This window comes from Saccostrea echinata, unplaced genomic scaffold (genome assembly GCF_033153115.1).
Source record: "Saccostrea echinata isolate AGI-Se365-2 ecotype Australia unplaced genomic scaffold, CSIRO_AGI_Sech_v1 ptg000013l, whole genome shotgun sequence".
NCBI classification, from domain to species: domain Eukaryota; kingdom Metazoa; phylum Mollusca; class Bivalvia; order Ostreida; family Ostreidae; genus Saccostrea; species Saccostrea echinata.
The window spans coordinates 6,156,173-6,176,167 of NW_026889762.1; the positions used below are offsets into that span (position 1 = coordinate 6,156,173).

The 19,995-nt window shown below is 33.0% G+C and overlaps 1 protein-coding gene across 1 annotated transcript; it reads left to right on the forward strand.

The window, feature by feature from the left end:
- Positions 1–2,599: 2,599 nt before the first annotated feature.
- Positions 2,600–7,944, forward strand: LOC133186391 (proline-rich transmembrane protein 1-like). The gene is made up of 4 exons (XM_061321647.1): positions 2,600–2,667; positions 5,158–5,360; positions 5,449–5,580; positions 7,616–7,944. Exons 1-4 carry the CDS (start codon positions 2,643–2,645, stop codon positions 7,772–7,774), a joined length of 519 nt encoding a protein of 172 aa, XP_061177631.1. The 5' UTR covers positions 2,600–2,642; the 3' UTR covers positions 7,775–7,944.
- Positions 7,945–19,995: the final 12,051 nt, after the last annotated feature.

Here is a 19,995-nt window from a genome sequence, read left to right on the forward strand (position 1 = left end):
ATTCATAATAACATGAAAGTTTCAAATATTACGTGAAATACTTAAATGCACATATCTGTGTGTCTGGCAAGGAATTTATCTAAACAAAAAAGTGGTGAGAGTTTTCTTAAGAGTTATAGAAAATCTTAAACCTAATGACTTACAGAATACAACCATATACGTAATGCATGTAAATGTTTGTATGAAGTGTTGGTTTTTTATGAAGTGTGGTTATTTTTCATGTATTACAGAGATTAATATTTACACACATTTGCTGAAGTAGAAAATCATTTTTATTAGAAACCATACTTCATTCTTTGATTCTAGTTGCATATACTCAGATCACAAAACAATTCTCAATTTATGAACTGGGAGTCTAATGCTTCATCTAATTAAAATAAACTGAAACTTTATAGGTCAAATATAAGTTCAGTGAGAAGGAAGAGAAAGAATTCTATCATAAGGAAAAATCTCAGTATTGTTAGGAAAACATTTAAATGTAGAAGTCGTATGGACCAGGATATGTTTATGCTGAGGATGGATCCTGTTGACACGTATACCTGAGGACGCAATTAGAGATGAGTTCATTGTTCAAAGTCCCCTCAAACAATTTGAAAAAAAACATATTTTGCACAATTGGAAACTAGTGGGATATAAAATGTTACGGTAAATCGTGAATCGTGGTTACACCCGTCGTGAACACTCTGTATTAACCAGGTATAGAGAGAACTCCGTAGTCAAATTCAGTATAAAAACAATGACATAAAAATGGTTTCAAACATAAGACAAAATAAAACCCAACAGTAGGCTGACATTATAGGGGGTTGTTGAAATCATTTTAAAATCTACTTATTCGTCAGAAGCTTGCCTCTTTTTTATAACTTGATCGAACTCAGAGCATGTTTTTGTGTATATTATCAGTTAAGAGGTGTAGAGACCATATGCAGGTGGTATTTTACTACATAAATAAGGGAAATTGAGATGGGAAGGTTAAGTGATCTCGTTTGTCATACATACAATTAAGTATAAGTTAACGATTATTGTCTATAGTCAGTATAAATCCTAAAAATATGAAACAGATGTGGCAGATCTAGACTCTGTAGTGTCTTTAATTTCGAGTTCACTGGGATATATTAAGTCGACATATGAATGAAAATAACAAAAAACAAAAAAAAAAAAAAAAAAAAAAAAAAAAAAAAAAACAAAAAAAAAAAAAAAAACAAAAAAAAAAAAACAAAAAAAAAAAAAAAAAACAAAAACAAAAACAAAACAACAACAAAAAAAAAAAAAAAAAAAAAAAAAATTATAAAACGTTGTCGTTATATCTAATATCGAACTGAAGGTCATTGAAAAAGTTTTCCTTTTTTATGTAGTAGTTTTTGAATAGATTATGCTTTATAGAAATATAAAACAGGTCGACTAATAAAGGGGCACAATGAGTGCCAATCGAAATTCCAACAGATTGTGGGAAGATCTGGTCTTCATAGATATTGTCAATATCAAGGAACTCAAGCATCTTTGTAATATTAATTTTTAAGTACATTTTATAATGAAAGAAAAGAATGGATTAACAATTTAATGGTCAATAATTCATGATTATTTCTGCTAAGGCAAAAAAAAAAAAAAAAAAAAAAAAAAAAAAACTAATTTTTAAATTTGATTTCAATTTTCCTTTAAAGCTATATCTAATTGATGCATTACAAAATTTCTCGATTTAATTCTGAGATGAAGACTAGTGATTTTGACATGAAGACTATGGATTTGAGATTGGTTCAGAGGTTAAAACTTATTAATAAACAGAACTGAAAGGAATTCTACTAAATCAAATCATTTGAATAAATTCCTTGTCACACTTGTATTTTAAACAGTTTATCACCATTTCATCAAAATTATCAGATATAAAACGAAAGCTAGTACAGTTTTTAAAACGTATGTTCACAAGGAAAAAAATCATTTCCGTTAATTACAAGATAACCAGAAGAAAATCACTTTCCTGTTCTAAATTTTGTGCGTTGTTGATTTTCCAGCTTATGTACATGAACAGTTGCGGTTGATACATGTGGCAAAATTTGCGCCTCCTCTTTAATTTTGTGACTTGTCAGATGCCGTTGAAAGTCTTGTTTATAATAAATTTATATGTACTCCTAGCAGAATTATTGTATTTCATGAGTTTGTAAATGCGTTTTATTGTATTCATGGTATATTTAAACTTTTTAAAAGTTTGAGTCCTATCCCGGAACCCCCTCCAATTTCAAACCCCATCCTTTTAATTTGCCCGATTGGAAACATAAATAAAAGATTGAAGTGTATAAATGATTTACTTCTACTGGGGATAATTTCACCATTATTTTTTCAAAACATAACTGACAAAAACTTTCCTTCACCACGTAACGAAGAAGTACAGTTGCACACAGAGAGAGAGAGAGAGAGAGAGAGAGAGAGAGAGAGAGAGAGAGAGAATTTTTTTAAATTAAAATTTTCAGACGATAGTTTGTTTACAGCTTATTTCCCACATTCTGAAAATGTATATGGCGCTGATCTAAGAAGTCTTAATTAGATTGCTTCCTCCACAGCAGGAATTCAATATTGCGTGCGCAGTTTCGGCTGATCATTCAATACTTCCGCACGCTGGTGATGGTTATTGCGTATTGAACAATTCCAATATGTCTTCGGAGGATAAAAGAGGGCGTAAGTATGCACATATTATTTTTTAATATTGTATATTTTTGGGATTTTAACTCTCTGTATTTTATTGTTCCTTATATAACTTTTTGTCTGTATCAAAATCTAAGATGTGAACAAAACCTGAGTATTATAATTATACACACGTGGTTTCGATGAACCCTGTAATTCACTGAACATTAAAAAAATGGTTTTCGGCATGCAAAATTATTGTCATGACGGCAAAATTTCACTTTATTTTCCGTTGGCATTTATCTTAAGACTTCACAAGTGCATTTCAACAAACCATGTCTTATGTATGACACATTTTCTGCCATGATAACTAGAGTATTGTAGAATGTTCTGGGAATATTGATTAACCCCATACTATACTGATGAATGAAATAATATCGAGGTCATCGTCGAGATGGATCGATAAATCGAGCTTATTTGAATTATCGTTCCAACCTACAATAATGTCGTTTATTAATCATTGAATAATAAATTCATATGAGTAAACGACAATAAAAGGGTGACATTCTATAGATGGACAATGAAATTAACATGTCAGATAAACAACTTTGTTATAAAAATCACCGATAAATCTTTGTCGTGGTCAAGGTGCGAAAATTACCTAATGGGATTTCCTCTGTTTAACGCCAATTGATAATTTGATGAATTCAAAATGGTTCTCGTGGAATGTTAGATATTTTGCTAAACAAATAAAGGGTTAGAAAGCTTTCATAAAAATTATCACAAATCGCAGCAAGAATAACTAAGTAACAAAACAGTAATTAAAATGAATGTGAACATTTAAAATCTTGTACTTTTTCATCACGACAAATGTCGTTTACTAATTATTGAATTAGAAATTCATATAATAAGGACATGACAGTTATGTACATACATGTGAAATGATTGTGTATTCAAATACAGCAACAGTCACACATTTTTGATTGCAATTATATTGGGATAATAGGATCTCGAATATTAAATGTTATGTTAAAATACAGTTTTTGAGAAGAAAATATGCATAGCTTTAACAAAGATATCTTTTTTGCAGCCAGAAATGAATTAAATATCACAGTAATGATAGATCCTGGTGCTGTACTCGTGTAAGCACTTAGACGAACACATTTAATTATGAAAAAAGACATTTATATCATCGTGCCTTTTTTTTTTTTTTTCTCTAAATTATGGCTATCCATCGTCAATTTTTTTCAGTAATTTATTGTGGACAGCAGAAATTCTAGTACTATAATATCATCAAAATAAAAAAAAAGGTTTCTGTCGAGGCCTATTGATATGCATTTAGAAAATGAATCCAAAGGCTGATGACCTGGACGTAAGTTTTTCTCTGAACAGCCACTTGTTCAAGATTTACTGACAATTGTATATCAAGGATACGATTCACATGAATTATGCCTTTTTAAAATCAATCCTTGCCTAGTGATCCTTGTATGCCGACTCTTGGGTGTATCAGCCGAAAAATATAATACAGTGATCACTGCTGGAATTTTATGGCTTCGTTTTAGAAACTTTTCTCAGACACTTTGAAACCTAGGTTTAACAAACTGTGTCAGTAAATGGAATTAGATTGTGACAAGATCAAAATAGGCCAAAACATAAATATATTTAATTGATCAGGAATTCCTTTCATAGTTGTAAATCATTTTAGAATGAATTGATATCTTGGGTCATTTAACCTTATTTGATGCATCGTAAGTCCTTGTCAAGTATCTACTAAAAATTCGTAACGATGATATACTTTTACTTTCTTTATTTTTCTTAATTGTCAACAGTTTTCTGCTGAACATCTTAACTACAATTAGGCTTTAGGTTCATCAAACCCTAAAAGTTCGTTCATTTGTTACCCAGCGCTATGTCAACACAGCAGTAGATTACGGTCACCTACCGGTACTTTATGAATTTCTTGTCGGTCGACGTTTAGAGCTCTATATCTATTGCAAACTATTCTGCTTAAAATTCCCAGCCTTGTAAGTTGATTTATTCAAAAAAATAAAATATATCAAAGTGACCTTCTTTTGGATTTTGTGACTGTAAGACGTTACACTCTCAATTTTTTTTACCAAACTTTGCAGATAATATGAGCCCTAAAATCCCCTAAAATTGTTCTTTGATACATCTTTTAATATGAAAGACTGACAGCTAAAAAATACTATGATCCCAGTTCATGAATTTGTGACCACATGAAATCAAAAGTCAGGAATTGCAAGTACCTGCGTTTACAAAGACTTGTAAGTTGAGGTAACTTGGAATAAGTTTTAGTATAACCCAAAAGTAGGCAATTTTAATAGCTTTATTTGTTTTTTTTTTATCTGGTATAATTAATAAGTAAGATTCCTTTTATGCTTATTATGAGGTATATAGGAACAAAGAACTCTGCCAACTGACGAACGTTAAAGTTTCTAAACCTATAGGACTCTTGTTGGAGGACTATAAGAGTTTTATGGTAATTTTGCAACATCGATAAAAATTATATTTTTTCGTGATTAGCTCCCCCTTCGTACGACGAAGTAACCAGTCCTAGTTCCCAGCCTTTGTTTTCACAAGAGAACCAGTATAACCAGTTTCAACCAAAAGGTGGCGTTCAGGGACAGTATCCTGGTTACCAATATCCACCAAAGGGTAGTTCTCCTGGTCCTTATCCATATCAACACGTGCCGGGTGCGCCACCAGTATTAACTCACAATGTTGTGGTAAGACTTTATTTAAAAAAAAAATCAGAAATCAAAACTGTATGATGATATACCAGTATCTATACATGCATCTTTGATTCCTTATCAGGTCAATCAGCCTGGTTCTGCTACCATGGTGACATCACGGCCAGTCAGACAGGACTGGACAGTGCCGGCTATTCTGTCTTGTTTGTGCTGTTTTTGGCCAACAGGAATTTTTGCTATATTTGCTGCTTGTAAGGTAATTGATAATATACTGTGATGTTTAATGTTTTAGGTCCTTATGTAGGAAGCACCCTTTTATATAATTGAAATGTTATCAGTCAATGAAAACCTAGGAGATATTTGTGTAATTGTACAATATCAATGTAGTTAACCAGGGTTTCTTTGGCGGGTACCTGCAAAGTGCAAAACTAAATCGAAACGAAATGAAACGAATTTAATACGAAACCTAACGAAATAAAACGAGACGAAACCAAATGAAATGAAACGAAACTGAAATTGAAACCAAATGAAACAGAATAGATGATAAACGACCTTCAAGTTTTATATATTCGTATTGCTATCTAGCACTATAAAGTTACATCAATCTTGGAAGCAACTCTGGGTTCACATTATTGTTTTTTTTTCTTAAATTCTCTCTATCAGTTAACTTGCCAAAACTACAACACAATTAATAAATGAATTATCAAGTGTATATTCTATAGGTATTCATTCTACAATATATTTTTTTCTATTTACAGTTTACATTTCATGGGTCGTAAGGGACTTTTTAATGTATTTAAAGAATCGAGAGATAAAAATTATAATTTTATTCTATATTTTTAAGACGAGTCATTTATTTTGGATTTTTTTCTCTTTAAAGTACAAAGCGCATTTAATGCATGAATGTAGTTATGGGCATGAGGGAGGAGAATTACTGACAACATACATGAAAAATCTTTGTGAAGCAAAAAAAACAAAAACAAAAAAAAAAACAAAACAAAACAAAACAAAACAAAACAAAACAAAACAAAAAAAAAAAAAAAAAAAAAAACAACAAACAAACAAACAAAAAAAAAAACAAAACCCCAAGAAATCAAAAAAAAAAAAAAAACAACAAACAAACAAAAAAAAAAACAACAAAAAACAAAAAAACAAAACAAAACAAAAAAACAAAAAAACAAACAAAACAGAACAAACAACAAATAAACAAACAAACAAAACAAAACAAAACATCCATCTTTCTCTACGAAAGAAAGTTGTTTAAAAAAACATTTACATGTACAGGATTTGACTATACTGCAACGATACTATGTATGCATTAAACGTGTTAAGTTTTTCACAATAATATATCGCATATCTACGTATTAGTATTAGAATAAAACCAATGGCTGCATTCCAAAGGATAAAAGTGCATTTTTTATTATTAACTGTATTGGAATGGATACATCCTTCAGCAGACTTTAATACATGTAGTATTTTGACAAATAATAATACGTGCAATGCGTTGACTTATCAACAATGTAGACCAGGGTTTGGTTAAATGCTTTGTCGTACCTATGCAGTCAGTAATTTTAACTGACTCTCCTTCATTACTTTGAGCATTCCTTTTACAGAAGAGTAAAACATGTATAATACTTTAAGCTTACTTGTTCTCGTTTGGTTTCGTTCGTTAGGTTTAGATTTTTGTTTCGTTAAGAAAGGTTCGGTAAGAGCATAAAATTGGCCTCGTGAAAATCGCACAGAAGTTCTTTTACTTAATTTTTCATCTGCTTTATACTGTTTTGTTTTTTTTTATGTTAGCATATTTTAATTTATAGTGAACACTGAGATCAAAAAGAAATATTCAGATTTCTTTTTAACGTCAGTGTTTACTTTTTATTAAAGTATGAAGTTAGATTCAAAACATCCATTGCAAATTCATATTACAAATGTAACGTAATTATCTGTAAACCTATATTAAAATTAATTAAATCACATTACATGACGGTTTTATATTTTCTCTAGATTGACAGGACTAGACATATGTGCATGTACATTTGTAGACCGCTCGTCTTTCACCTGAATTTTATTTTATTTTTGAAGGCGACTTTATATTCGACAAAATCATCATATGTTTTAAGCTGCGGCTCAGGAAATCGCAACTTACATAAATTAGAATTTACGTTTCTTGATTCACGATAAACTGAGAGAAAGGGAACTCAACTTCATTCTGACGGTTAGAAGTTTATAAAATTAACGTACATGTATAAAAATGTCATAGATTTTCTAATATGTGTCTTTACGTTATACAGGCTAACGCTGCAGCAGTAGAGGGAGATGAGGTGGAAGCGCAAGCGCAGTCAAGACGCGCACGTAGTCTTGTCGTAACTTCCGTTGTTATAGGAATTTTCATCATGATACTTTCTGCAATTTTGCGAACAATTGTTTATTCTAATTACTCGCGTCATTGAAAAGTATTGGGCAGTTTTTAGTCATTAAAGACTTTATCAACAAGTACATAGTGGAATTCGATGAATTTAGATGAATTTGTTTTACAACTGGACTGTAAAATTATCTATTGTGAATTTATATTCAGAAGATTGTTTTTTCTGTTTCATATGAAACTGTTATCAAGATGCTTATACTATTATATGTCTGTGTGAATTATTCACACAAAAGATTACTTTTTTATGTACATCTGAATACCTATATCTAGTCTGTAATGTTCCTTATCCTCAAACATTATACTGTTAATTTAATATCTTATCATTGTATGTGTTCATTCTATTTAAACAAGCCATTCAATATGTTCTATAACTTCGAATACTATGCATTGCTAGATCATTTGTTTTTGTACATGTATTAAAATTGTTGTCCCTGAAAATATACTCTTTGTAATATATCTGAATTCGCTGACTTTGATAAAATAGTACATTTCATTTCTTTTTATGTAATTGATAAAAGATCATGGTTAACATGCATATATTCACTTTCAAAAAAAAAAAGTAAATATCTCATCTTCTTCCCTGTCTGTGTTCAAAAAAATAATTTTAATATGTTCTTTCTAGTTTCTTGAATTCGTAACTCGAAATATTAGATGCAGTTATACTTCAATTATCTTTATAACATGTTTTTGTAAATGCCGTACCCTTTTTTCTCCTTGTTAAGGTCTTCCGTCACAACGGAAGACCTTCTACTGATTCTGATGGTTAAGATTATTATTCTTTTTTTTTTTTTTCTTCTCCTTTCTAGACGCCAACTTTGAGGCCTCATATCTCGCTCATTTCTCAACGGATTTTGCTCAAATTTGCAGGGATTGTAGACGTTACAAAACTCTATCAGAATGCTGTCAAACATATCAAAAATCCACTTCCGCTTTTGAGTTATCTCCCTTTAAATGAAAAAAATTTAGGACTCTTCATTTCCGGATAAAGGCTCCGAGACTACAAAAGCTGGAGTAGAAATTTTACCGAATTTAAATAATAGAAGCATTGAAGTTGTGCACATCTATTTTTGTTTTTTGATTTCTGTGTTCAAAATGGCGCTTGATAGGGGTCAAAAATTAGAACGACTAAAAGCGCGAAAATTTACACATATTTTCCTATGTATCTTTTAAACTAAAAATATTTTGTTAAGACATGTTGAATAAAAGTTGTGCACAATTTTAAGGTCTTTCATTTGGCACCTCCAAAAAGGGGCTGGTCCCTTAAATTAGGGATCTAGGGTCCTTGAAAGTTTTCGTTTTATAACTCAAAAACGGTAAATATTTCAATATAGCTGTCGCTAAAAAAGTTGTTCTTTAACATATTATTGATCTCGTGAACTTGTTATTTTGTTCGAGTCTTTTTTAATAAATGAGCTAGAAGCTTGACCCATATACAGGTAACTAGTTTCATTAGACAAGTGAAGGTGAAATCCTTATGCGCATAACTGAAATAAACTTGCTATAAATGATAAACCTATCCAAAATAAATACTAATACTACTTTAAAATAAGTTTTTACGTGTTCTGTGGTTTCATTCCAAATTATTGAGTCACACATTTTCAATACGTCTCGGGGTTTGTTTTTGTTTATAATTACGTAACCGGCCATCCCCCGATCACGCGTGACCTAGATCCAGTGATCAGTGGCCATACACTAAACAGGCATTGCCGTTCTAAATCTATTTTGCAAACTCAACTATGTACGGATAATTGTTTTTTTTTAGTCAAATCGGATCTTTCAAATTATTTCATCTTATCTATGTTGGTCATGTTGGTGATATACTTATTAAATTATTGTGGCCGAAATTACAAGAGATCCATTGCGTGTGAACCAGTGACCTGCGTTCGTAAACAAAACATCTTTTCGTCGTTTAATGTTGACACATACACTATATTAAATTTTTAAAAAAAAAGTAAGCAAAAAATAAATCGGTCTTTAACTGCATTTAACTGCGTTTCACATATACCCGGGTTTTGTGTTTGTTTACAATTATGTAACCTAATTATGTAGCCGAGGAAGCAGCTATTAGTGCTTATACACAAAACATTGTCGTTCTATATTCATTTTGCTGACACAATGATTTACGGAAAATTATTTTTTAAATCATACCGGATCATTCAATTAAATCATTTATTCTTATCTTAATTTGATTTAATTTAAATCCAAAACATTTTATTAAGGACGTATAAAGGTCCCCGATTTCATGAATCCTAATCTTTAAACTGCATACATGTATTTAATAAACGATTTATTTCTCAATTATGTGTTATTATGTGTTTAATTTCGGAGATTCATTGCGTGTGGTTAATTCTGCAGATAATTCTAACTTGACACACAAGGTTTGTAGACGAAGAATTCAAAAGAGATATATTTTGAAAACAATAAGACGCATTGCTAAACACTTTTACATTATTTTCTTTTTAAAATGGCTGTCTTTATGATTACACCAACTTTTAACATGCTGTGTGAAAAACTCTGTCGACTATAGTTTTGTAACTCCAGCATATGACAAGTACATGTGCTTTTTATTAAACGTCCAATTTTCCATTAACGCCCACAAAATCTACCTAGCTTAAGATCGATAACATACCCCCCGACAATCATACAAAAATAAAACAATGGCTGCTGATTTGATTGACAGGTCAGCAACCTGCGCTACCTGATACTGTAGTCTGAGTTTGCATGTTTTGAAAGCAATTACACGTACCTGGTCACGCGTCAAACGCTTTCATGTACTGCTTGAAAAGTCGCTTTGTATACACTCTGGTAAAAACTTATATCTTTGTTGGTAATTATGTTTCACAAAATAATTGAGAGAAGAGAATTAAACTTTGAGTTCATTATTTTTATTTTCACTGCTGTTTTGTACACTGTACTTGTACGCGATATGTCGTCCAAGACAACTGTACAGCTTTCCGAAGAAAAAAAAAAAACTGGCGGCTATTCGAGCCCCTTTTCGCCTTCAATGTCCTCTTCAAAACACACCTGTTTACAGAGAAGAGATCATAATATTCAATAAAATATTTCATATTATATGTAATCTGATTTTCTATGTATAAGTATCTGAAAGGCTATATTGTGCTGAATTTTTTAAAATACATGTTTTATGTAATACATATTTTTTAGCATACGATAAAATATCGCCAACACTATAAGCTTAATTATTATATACCGAACTGTTTGTCACTCAGTTTTACTGTTGAATTCACACAATCACGTGACGATGTGATCCGACGTTCCGGATCACCACACTGTGGTTTTCTGAATCCATATCACCCCTCTCTGAAACTGATGACGTAGTACACAGATAAATGACGTTTTTATTCTCGCGCATCAAAATGTTCCTTGACAAAATGGTTTGTTTAATGGACTTAAGTTCTGTAATTGATCCAAAAAGTTTCCTTTTTATTATATTTTGCTAGTTGTAAAGGGGTATATAATAAATTTATCATTATAACAGTAACTTGATCCGAAGAGCCGTATCACGTCAAGTTGACAGGCGCGGATCATCAGATCAAACTCGACGCTTCGCGTCTCGTTTGATCTGATGATCCGCGCCTGTCAACTTGACGTGATACGGCTCTTCGGATCAAGTTACTGTTATAATAATATATATTTATTTCTAATGTCCAGAACTGTGTAACGTAAATGCCATGCATTTAAGAAGTATGTTAACTTTTTATAATTTAATTACACTTGCACACACGGTTCAAAAAAAATGTACAAGGAGTACATATACATGGACTTGAATATAACAAACTTATTAGCACTTCTAATGATGAAAATGAAAATAATTGATAATACACTTTTACAACTTCATTTCAATGATAAGTTATTCTTAAACTTTACTTCAAATGTCAGAAAGGCAAGCACAGCCAAACTACTGTTAATTGTCTCTGTTTTAATTACAATGTCAATCACAATAACTTTTTTCTTTAGATCCCTTCATTTCTTATTTGTACATAGTTACATGAAATCCATGCACGGCGCTACACCTGTCAATCAAAACTGTAAACTTCTGGTGCCACGGAAGCATTTCCCCTGTGGTGTAAAATATTCTTTAAGTCAATTCTAATTTTACGCTTTTATAGATACAGTGTAATATTTCGAAACAACGTTTTAATTAAGGCTGAAGATGCATGCTGTGAATTTATCAAACCTGCAGTCCTAATTGACGATCCGTTCTTACATGTATATTATAATTAATCAGAGAGTCCAGTATTTGTGACAAATTTTGATTGAGATTTCACTTTCCCTTTAGGATAAAACGATTCATTAAATAGATTATGCATATGAGATGGATAGCTGTACTACATATAAATGTATACTTTTCACTTTGTAACAAGAATCTGTCATTGACAATTAAAAGTGAAGAGTTTAGGTAAAAGACTTTGACAAATGACAAGTTATTCCTTCTTAGTCACTATATAGCTTAAAGCTATATGGTCGTGCCGAACCCCCCCCCCCCCCCCCCCCCGCAATTATGTTTTTATCTTTATTATTTTTTTTTTGCTTAGATATAAAAAAAATTTGATTGTTTGTGCCCCGTCCCAGAAAAAAATGAAATTGCGTTCTACAGGCTTAAGTCAGAACATGATTTTCATAATGATAATACATTTATCAAAATGTTTCTACCCCTACGATTCGTAGTTGTGGTTTCTAATACCACCACGTCGCCCGCGTGGCGCAGTGGTTTGAGTGTTTGCTCTAGAGTCGCGGAGTAAGGAGTTAATCTTTACGTCGTGGGTTCGACTCCCTCTGCGGGACGTGGAGACCGGTCCTTTGCATGAGACCGTATAAACCGAGGTCCCTTGTAGCAGTAGATGTTGGGACGAAAAAGATCCCTCACTGCTCAATGGCCTTGAGTGTCGAGTATAGGTCTGAATTTGCAGCCCTCCACCGGCAAGTGGTGGCGTTTCCATATGAGTGAAAAATCTCGAGAGGGACGTTAAACAACACACAAACAAACAAACTATTCCACTACGGGACGTGGAGACTGGTCCTTCGGATGAGACCGTACATGTATAAACCGAGGTCCCGTGTAGCAGTAGGTGCTGGGATGAAAAAAATCCCTCACTGCTCAATGGCCTTGAGTGTCGAATTTACAGCCCTCCACCAGCAAGTGGTGGTTTTTCCATATGAGTGAAAAATCTCAACGGGGACGTTAACACACAAACAAACAAACAATTTCACTACAGAACGTGGAGTATGGTCCTTCGGATGAGGCCGTATAAACCGAGGTCACGTTTTAGCAGTAGGTGCCGGCATGAAAAAAATTCCCCACTGCTCAATGGCCTTCAGTGTCGAGTATAGGTCTGAATTTGCAGCCCTCCACTGGCTAATGCTGGCAGCTCAAGGGACGTTAAACAACAAACAGACAATCAAACAAACATTTTTGTGTCGTCTGCAGAGCAGAGCAGCACTTAGCGATCAATTTACCTGGCGTCTGTCTTGCTGTTCGTCCGTCTGTCACACCTTATATCTCGAGAAATGTAAGAGGTATGGGTTTGATAATTTGCACATATAGCTTGACACTATGGCTTTTGTATTTTTCCATGGCTTCCGACCTAGATATCCTTGAACTTGACCTTTGACCTACTTTTCAAAATAACCAATAATGCCGATATACAACTTCTTTTTGATATTTATGAGGTAAGTCTATGCTATTTAGAGTGTGCACTGTTTGTCATAAAACATTTTGAAAAATACCAGCGTTACAGTTCACTTGACCTTGACCTTTGACCTATTTTGTAAAATATACTGCGGAGGGTTAAATTTAACTTATGTCTTTTGAAATTACAGAGGCAGGGTTTAATAATTAACAATTATACATGTTTATGATCTCATGACAATGTATTTTGACACTGTATGAAATAAAGAAACCACAAAAACTGAAATTTAAGTACTATGAAAATAACGGGATCGGTATTCCAAAATGGATGGTGTAGACTGACAATTGCTGATATGAAAGACTGAAGCCTCTTTCGAAGGATTGTTGAAATCACGTACTTAAATAATTTATATATAATTATTTATAATAAATTTATTCAAATTTCATTAATATCCATTTTAGCTTTCAGGGGTTAAGGATTTGCATTTCTATTTGATTGTTAGATTCTATCGCAGTCTTACTATCCCTGGATTGTTTTGTTTTGTTTTGTTTTTTTGGCATGAACTATTCAATGCCTTAGCAAATAAATAGCTGATAACTTTTAGACTTAGTTACATCTTTAATGAAGCTAAGAGCAGGCGACACATGCGTTCCTGGGAACACTCTAGTTCTGTAAGAAATCAGCAAAGATAATTAAGCAGAGATTTTTGATGAATAAAATGGGTTTTTTTTTTTAACCTTTTTTATAACGCTGACTATATATACATGTATGGTCTGCGTTATAAAACATGATGTGATAGGGTAACGTAATGCACCTTGTACACGTACTCAAAGATGCCGACGTTTTTCAATATCGAAATTGGACATAAAACATATATACAATAAAATTTGAAGCCAGCGAGTTAAAAGTAATAAATTACAACTATATGGAAACGAAATGAAAAAACATGTGTAAAATTGTCAAATTGGAAACACTAAGAATGGGTATTGTTGGTATCATACAGACTGTGTCATGGCCTTGACTCAAGTTCAACGTCACTAAGAACAAGATGCTTTTACTGGATGTGTGGTCTGAAAGAAAATGTGTTAACTTGTCAAGTCGGTAACACAGATAGGTTTGCGTCATAACCAGAGTGTGTCATGGCTTGACGCAAGGTCATCTGGACAAGTTCAAGGTCACGAAATAGAAAGTGTACATTATTTTATTGTCTTTCTACTGGCGAAGCATTGCAAGTTGATAGTCCCTTAAAAGATTATTTATCATCTTAGAATATGGCATGACCTTGACTCAAGGTCACTGCTCCAACGGAAGACCTATTCGTTGCTCTGCAACGAGCTCGGCTCTAGTTTTCATTATTTTTCAAATTTACTTAAATAACTTAAGATAATACACGAATCCTTTTTATTTGGGAAAGAACCCAAATATGATTGATGCCAATGGCTAGGGAGTATTTATAATAGCTATATTTTTGGGATAATTTCTCGAAAATCATCACTGAGGAGAGATATCTGCTGGGTGGATATATACATGTTACAAATATTTATTTACGGTACATCGTCAACCTGCAACACCTTGTCAAGAGGACTTCGGGTTTATCACAGGCGCTTGACGTTTTTAACCTTTCTTTCCATAAATAAAAAATCCACCATACTATAATAATAACAAGGTTCGTCACGGTCGCCATCTTGAATTTTTCAGTTCAGCTACTTCGCCTCGATTTTTAGTCTACAATGTGTTTAAAATTAACGGATGCAACCGTTTCCGTCAAGTACTTACTTTAACTATGCCTCCACTTTTGGGCAATTCAACTCAGATCACATTAAATCCTCTCTAATTCTTAAAATGTCGCTTCAAACTCAGTCTACTGCTACCGATTCCGTAAAACTTAGAAAAGGGAGGCCGGAAGTTGATGTTAGAACGTCACAATCCGGGAAAGCCCTTTTCTGATTGGTGGATATCTTGAGAGTTATATTAATATCTGCTATAATCATCATCATCTTCTTTAGTTAGTTTCTTTTCTTTTCTCTTAATATCGACATGTTGCTACTATCAATTTTGAATTTCTTCTTGTGTATGTAATTCTTTACTTGTATGCCCCGAGGGGCCCCAAATTGGGATCAATAAATCTTATCTTATCTTATTAATATTAAGAGCTGTTTAAAAATGGAGCTTGAATAGTTCTAGACTACTGGTACGTATTTTATAAATAACTTAGTAATATATATTGATACATCTATAGTCCCCAACTGTTTGCAAATAAATATATATTTAGCCTAAAACTGTGTACTTTTTCAACTGCTATTTAAGAAACACTGAAATATTTAGGCTGAATAGTATACACTGTATTTTACATACAGAGGCATAGTTACACACCTGAAAGTAAAGGGGGGGGGCTTAAATCCAAATAAAAATTCAATTATACTGTCAAAACATAAAAGCGTTTACAATTTAATTCTGAAATTTAGGGGGGGGGGGGTCTGGCAGATTTTGAAAATAAATTTAATTGTCCTTCACTGACATGGAAATAAAGCTGGGGAAAAATTGCCAGCCCAGTCCCCCCTCCGGAATCAATTGGTCCTCCCTTAAAAATAAATGAATGGCAATATAATCTGTGAGGCCATCCGTAGGTCTTAGGCGAAGCCTTGATTGGGGCGGGGGGGGGGGGGGGGCTCCTGGCTTGTACAAATATTTCAATCACATTCTTGCAAGGAATAGCATGGTATTTGGCTTTTCTTATGAAAGACAAGACAGTAATATTGTTTTCAACACGAAGTTTAACTTTCTGGGAAACTTATTGTAAATGTACTTGAGGCATGCAGAATCTTTTACCGCTACATTTGTATCCTCTGCTCTCTGTTGTAATATGTATTAATAATGTTCAGCAACAAGTATTTTAAATGTTGGTAACAAAAATAATTTTAAAATCATATACTACAGTGGCGGATCCAGGAATCTTGAAAAGGGGGGGGGGGGCAGTTTGGGGTCAGGGTAGGGGTTCACAGCCACACACAAAAAAATTGCTTTATTAAATCTTGTGTATATTTTGGACATAAAGGGAGGGGGCGGGTCCCCTGCTCCCCTCTAAATCCGCCAGTATACTATTTGATCAAGCCATTTGACGATAATTAAACTTAATTTCTCAAAGGTCTTATAGAATTATTAATGTGTTATAGAACACTTACTATAGATTAATGATTTATTTGGATTTGGCAATGATTCAATAAAAAGATTTCAAATAGACGTAATAATATAAAATTTGATTCGAAATAATGACAATAATTTGAAACAAAAATATTTGCCGGATGATGCTAATATATTTTTTCCTCTCAACAATTTCTCTCTCTCTCTCTCTCACTCTCTCTCTCTCTCAGACCTAGATTTTTTTTTAAAACGATGTGTAGTAACGCACTTGCGTACTTGCAAAGACAGCTTCGCGCCTGTAGAAAGAGGGGACATGGAGGTTCAGTGATCTGGGCCAGCTCACCACTGTGATGAAAAATAAAACATACACATATCTATCCTTCTTTTTTATAATTTTCATCGCTTCCAAACACTGAAAATAGTAGCATTATAGGGAAGAAATATTTATGCCATAATGCAAGGGGTCTGGTTTACACGAGAAATTAGTAACCAGAATTCCAGGACCAAGCATAATTTTTATTTCCTCATGATTTTTTTTCTTCAACAAAATAAAAGAAAAAAAATATTTCACATATTATTTCTGATGATTATGGAAAGCATCGGCCTACCAAGCATTCAACATGTCGAAAAAGATTGTTACTGTCTTTGTATGATTTTTCCCGCGAAACGTCATATTTCTTTCAACCAATGAAATTTAAGTAGAGGGAATTCTCATTTACATAACAACATCAACTTCCGGCCTCCCTTTTCTAAGTTTTACGGAATCGGTAGCAGTAGACTGAGTTTGAAGCGACATTTTAAGAATTAGAGAGGATTTAATGTGATTTGAGTTGAATTGCCCAAAAGTGGAGGCATAGTTAAAGTAAGTACTTGACGGAAACGGTTGCATCCGTTAATTTTAAACACGTTGTAGACTAAAAATCGAGGCGAAGTAGCTGAACTGAAAAATTCAAGATGGCGACCGTGACGAACCTTGTTATTATTATAGTATGGTGGATTTTTTATTTATGGAAAGAAAGGTTAAAAACGTCAAGCGCCTGTGGGGTTTATCTACTGTGCACATCTGCTTAAAGTTGGATGACACCATAGCTATTGATAGAACGATCTTATATTTATAGAATGTTGTTTACTTAGTTGGATGACACCATAGCTATTGATAGAATGATCTTTTATTTATAGAATGGTTATTTGCATTTACTTGTATTTGCTCGAGACTAAGGATTCAAGATATATCACGAATGGAGGTATCGTCATTTAGAAAAAAAAAAAAACATTCGCTGATTGGTCGAAATATTGATTGACTATATACACAACTGCGCCCATCAGCTGTAATTTTTGTTAAGATTTTATGCTCGTTTTAACCCTGTATTCAATTTTAGTTTTGGCTAGTTTTCTTATTTCCCAGCTACGACCTTGTCTACAATACTAGGAAATCATTAGAATTCGTGGTGGGACAATATTCTGGAATTATTCGGACCCTGCATCCATGATTTCTCACCCTCAATGAATTAATAAACTTGATTTTAACAGTAATATTTCCTTTTGTAAATCTGAGTGAATGCACGAAATTACGCCCCCTCGAACCTGTAAAATTGAAGCAATCCATGAAAATTGCCCCCAGGAATTTTTTCTTATTCTACAGTATTTGGCCAAGATATACATATATGTAATAAGGAATCTTTATTGGGGATATAAATCTGCACCAATCTTAACAAATACCTGCTTGTTAATTATTCTGTAAATACTTTTATTATTCAAACACCTTTTTTTTTTTATTTCTGACGATGACGCAATCTGTGTGTATGTGGTAAGATTCGAGATCACGTGTCCTAAACAATCCCGAAGTTTGAAATTCTATGGTTATTTTAATGTCCTTGTTAGCAAATACATTCTATCATTAAGTCGTATTTTGGCTGACGTGTTTCATTCTAAATGTTAGACCTTCATTTTATACTTAATTTGGCTATGGAGTTTTCCATCTACCTGATCAATACATAGGGCTCACGGCGGGTGTGACCGGTTGACAGGGGATGCTTACGCCGCCTAGACACCTGATCCAAACTCTGGAATTATAAGGGCCCACAGTGTCATCTTTTGTGGCATAACAAACAAAAGAACAGTAAGTGCAGAAAGAACAGTAAGTATATACATGCAGGGTTCTCCATGAGCTGTTTTACTGTGTGGGCCCCGATCAGTAACGATTCAGATTTTATGCGTGCGACACAGTAAAATACCGGTAATTGCGACACAGTAAGATCTTTGATAATCCGAAAATCAGAACATAAACTCTCTCTAAAATCTCAAACAAATCTACCGTCTTTCATTTTTTTAAAACATCTCTTAATTAAGGCAAATTGTCTTGCTTCACCTTGCATTATCAATTATCTCCTAAACCCTCGCTGGACTTTACGCATGAAGGAAGGACTAATAATTTGTTTTCACACTTCCATATAACCGTATAATGGCTAGTTGGATTTTTTTAAAAACTAATTAAATATATGACTTTACTTCAGAACCACGTCTCTAGAATTATGTTGGCACTGTGAGTGAAACATCGTGCCGTAATCATTTACTTGATCAATGTAAATGTTTGTTGAAGAATTTAAATGCACCCCCTTAAAGTATTTTACTATTCTGAAGTTTATTTTTTAAATTCAAATACTACATGTAAGCAGTAGTTCGATCAAGTGACAAAAATCACGGCAAAGAGCTATGTTCACTTTATGCATAAAATGGCCCTGTAGATATACCAATTTATTGACTAATACCCCGTGTATCGTTTTCAACATAAATATAAAGTAGAGACTTAGTGCTTTCAGTTTATATAACAGAATTTCCTTTGAAGAGTCCATGCATTGAAAAACAGGTTGTGTGAATTTGCAATGTCATTGAATTTTGCAGGAAAAACAGGTGTTTTTGAAAACCTTCAGCAAAGAATTAAAATATGAGCACACCCCTCGATCCAAGAATTAATATATGTTTTATAATCTTCATTAAAAGTTCTTTTCTAATATATTTACACATTTTGGATCGGAGGTTGTGCTGTATACGAAATATTGAAAAATGGCATCATATTTTGTCCATTTTTGAAGAAATATTCAGGATATGTGAATAATGACGCAATTCATGACGTCATAATGCATTGACTAGAAAGAAAATTACGTCATTTTCAGTAGATATTCATTCACCAAGTGCTCAAGCATTTATTTATTGTCTTGCTAACTAAAACTAAACAGTTTTGAATTTTCAGAAATTCACAGGGCCAAAAAAGACCCTAAGTGGCTCTTGCTCTTTACTTTAAAAGATGAATAAGTAGTTTGATTTTAGCGACCAGAATTTCCTCTGCTCTTTAGTGCATGTGTAAAATATAAAGTTATAAAAAAAAAATGTACACGTACAATAATATACACGTACAACTTGTAGATAGTGATACAAGTATAAAATATAAGTTTTT

What these genes read in the sequence shown, in the direction of transcription:
- LOC133186391 (XM_061321647.1), top strand. Translation starts at nt 2,643, where the DNA reads ATGTCTTCGGAGGATAAAAGAGGGC. An exon ending in TATTAACTCACAATGTTGTG is followed by an intron (nt 5,361 to 5,448) that starts GTAAGACTTTAT and finishes ATTCCTTATCAG; the next exon opens with GTCAATCAGCCTGGTTCTGC. An exon ending in CTATATTTGCTGCTTGTAAG is followed by an intron (nt 5,581 to 7,615) that starts GTAATTGATAAT and finishes TACGTTATACAG; the next exon opens with GCTAACGCTGCAGCAGTAGA.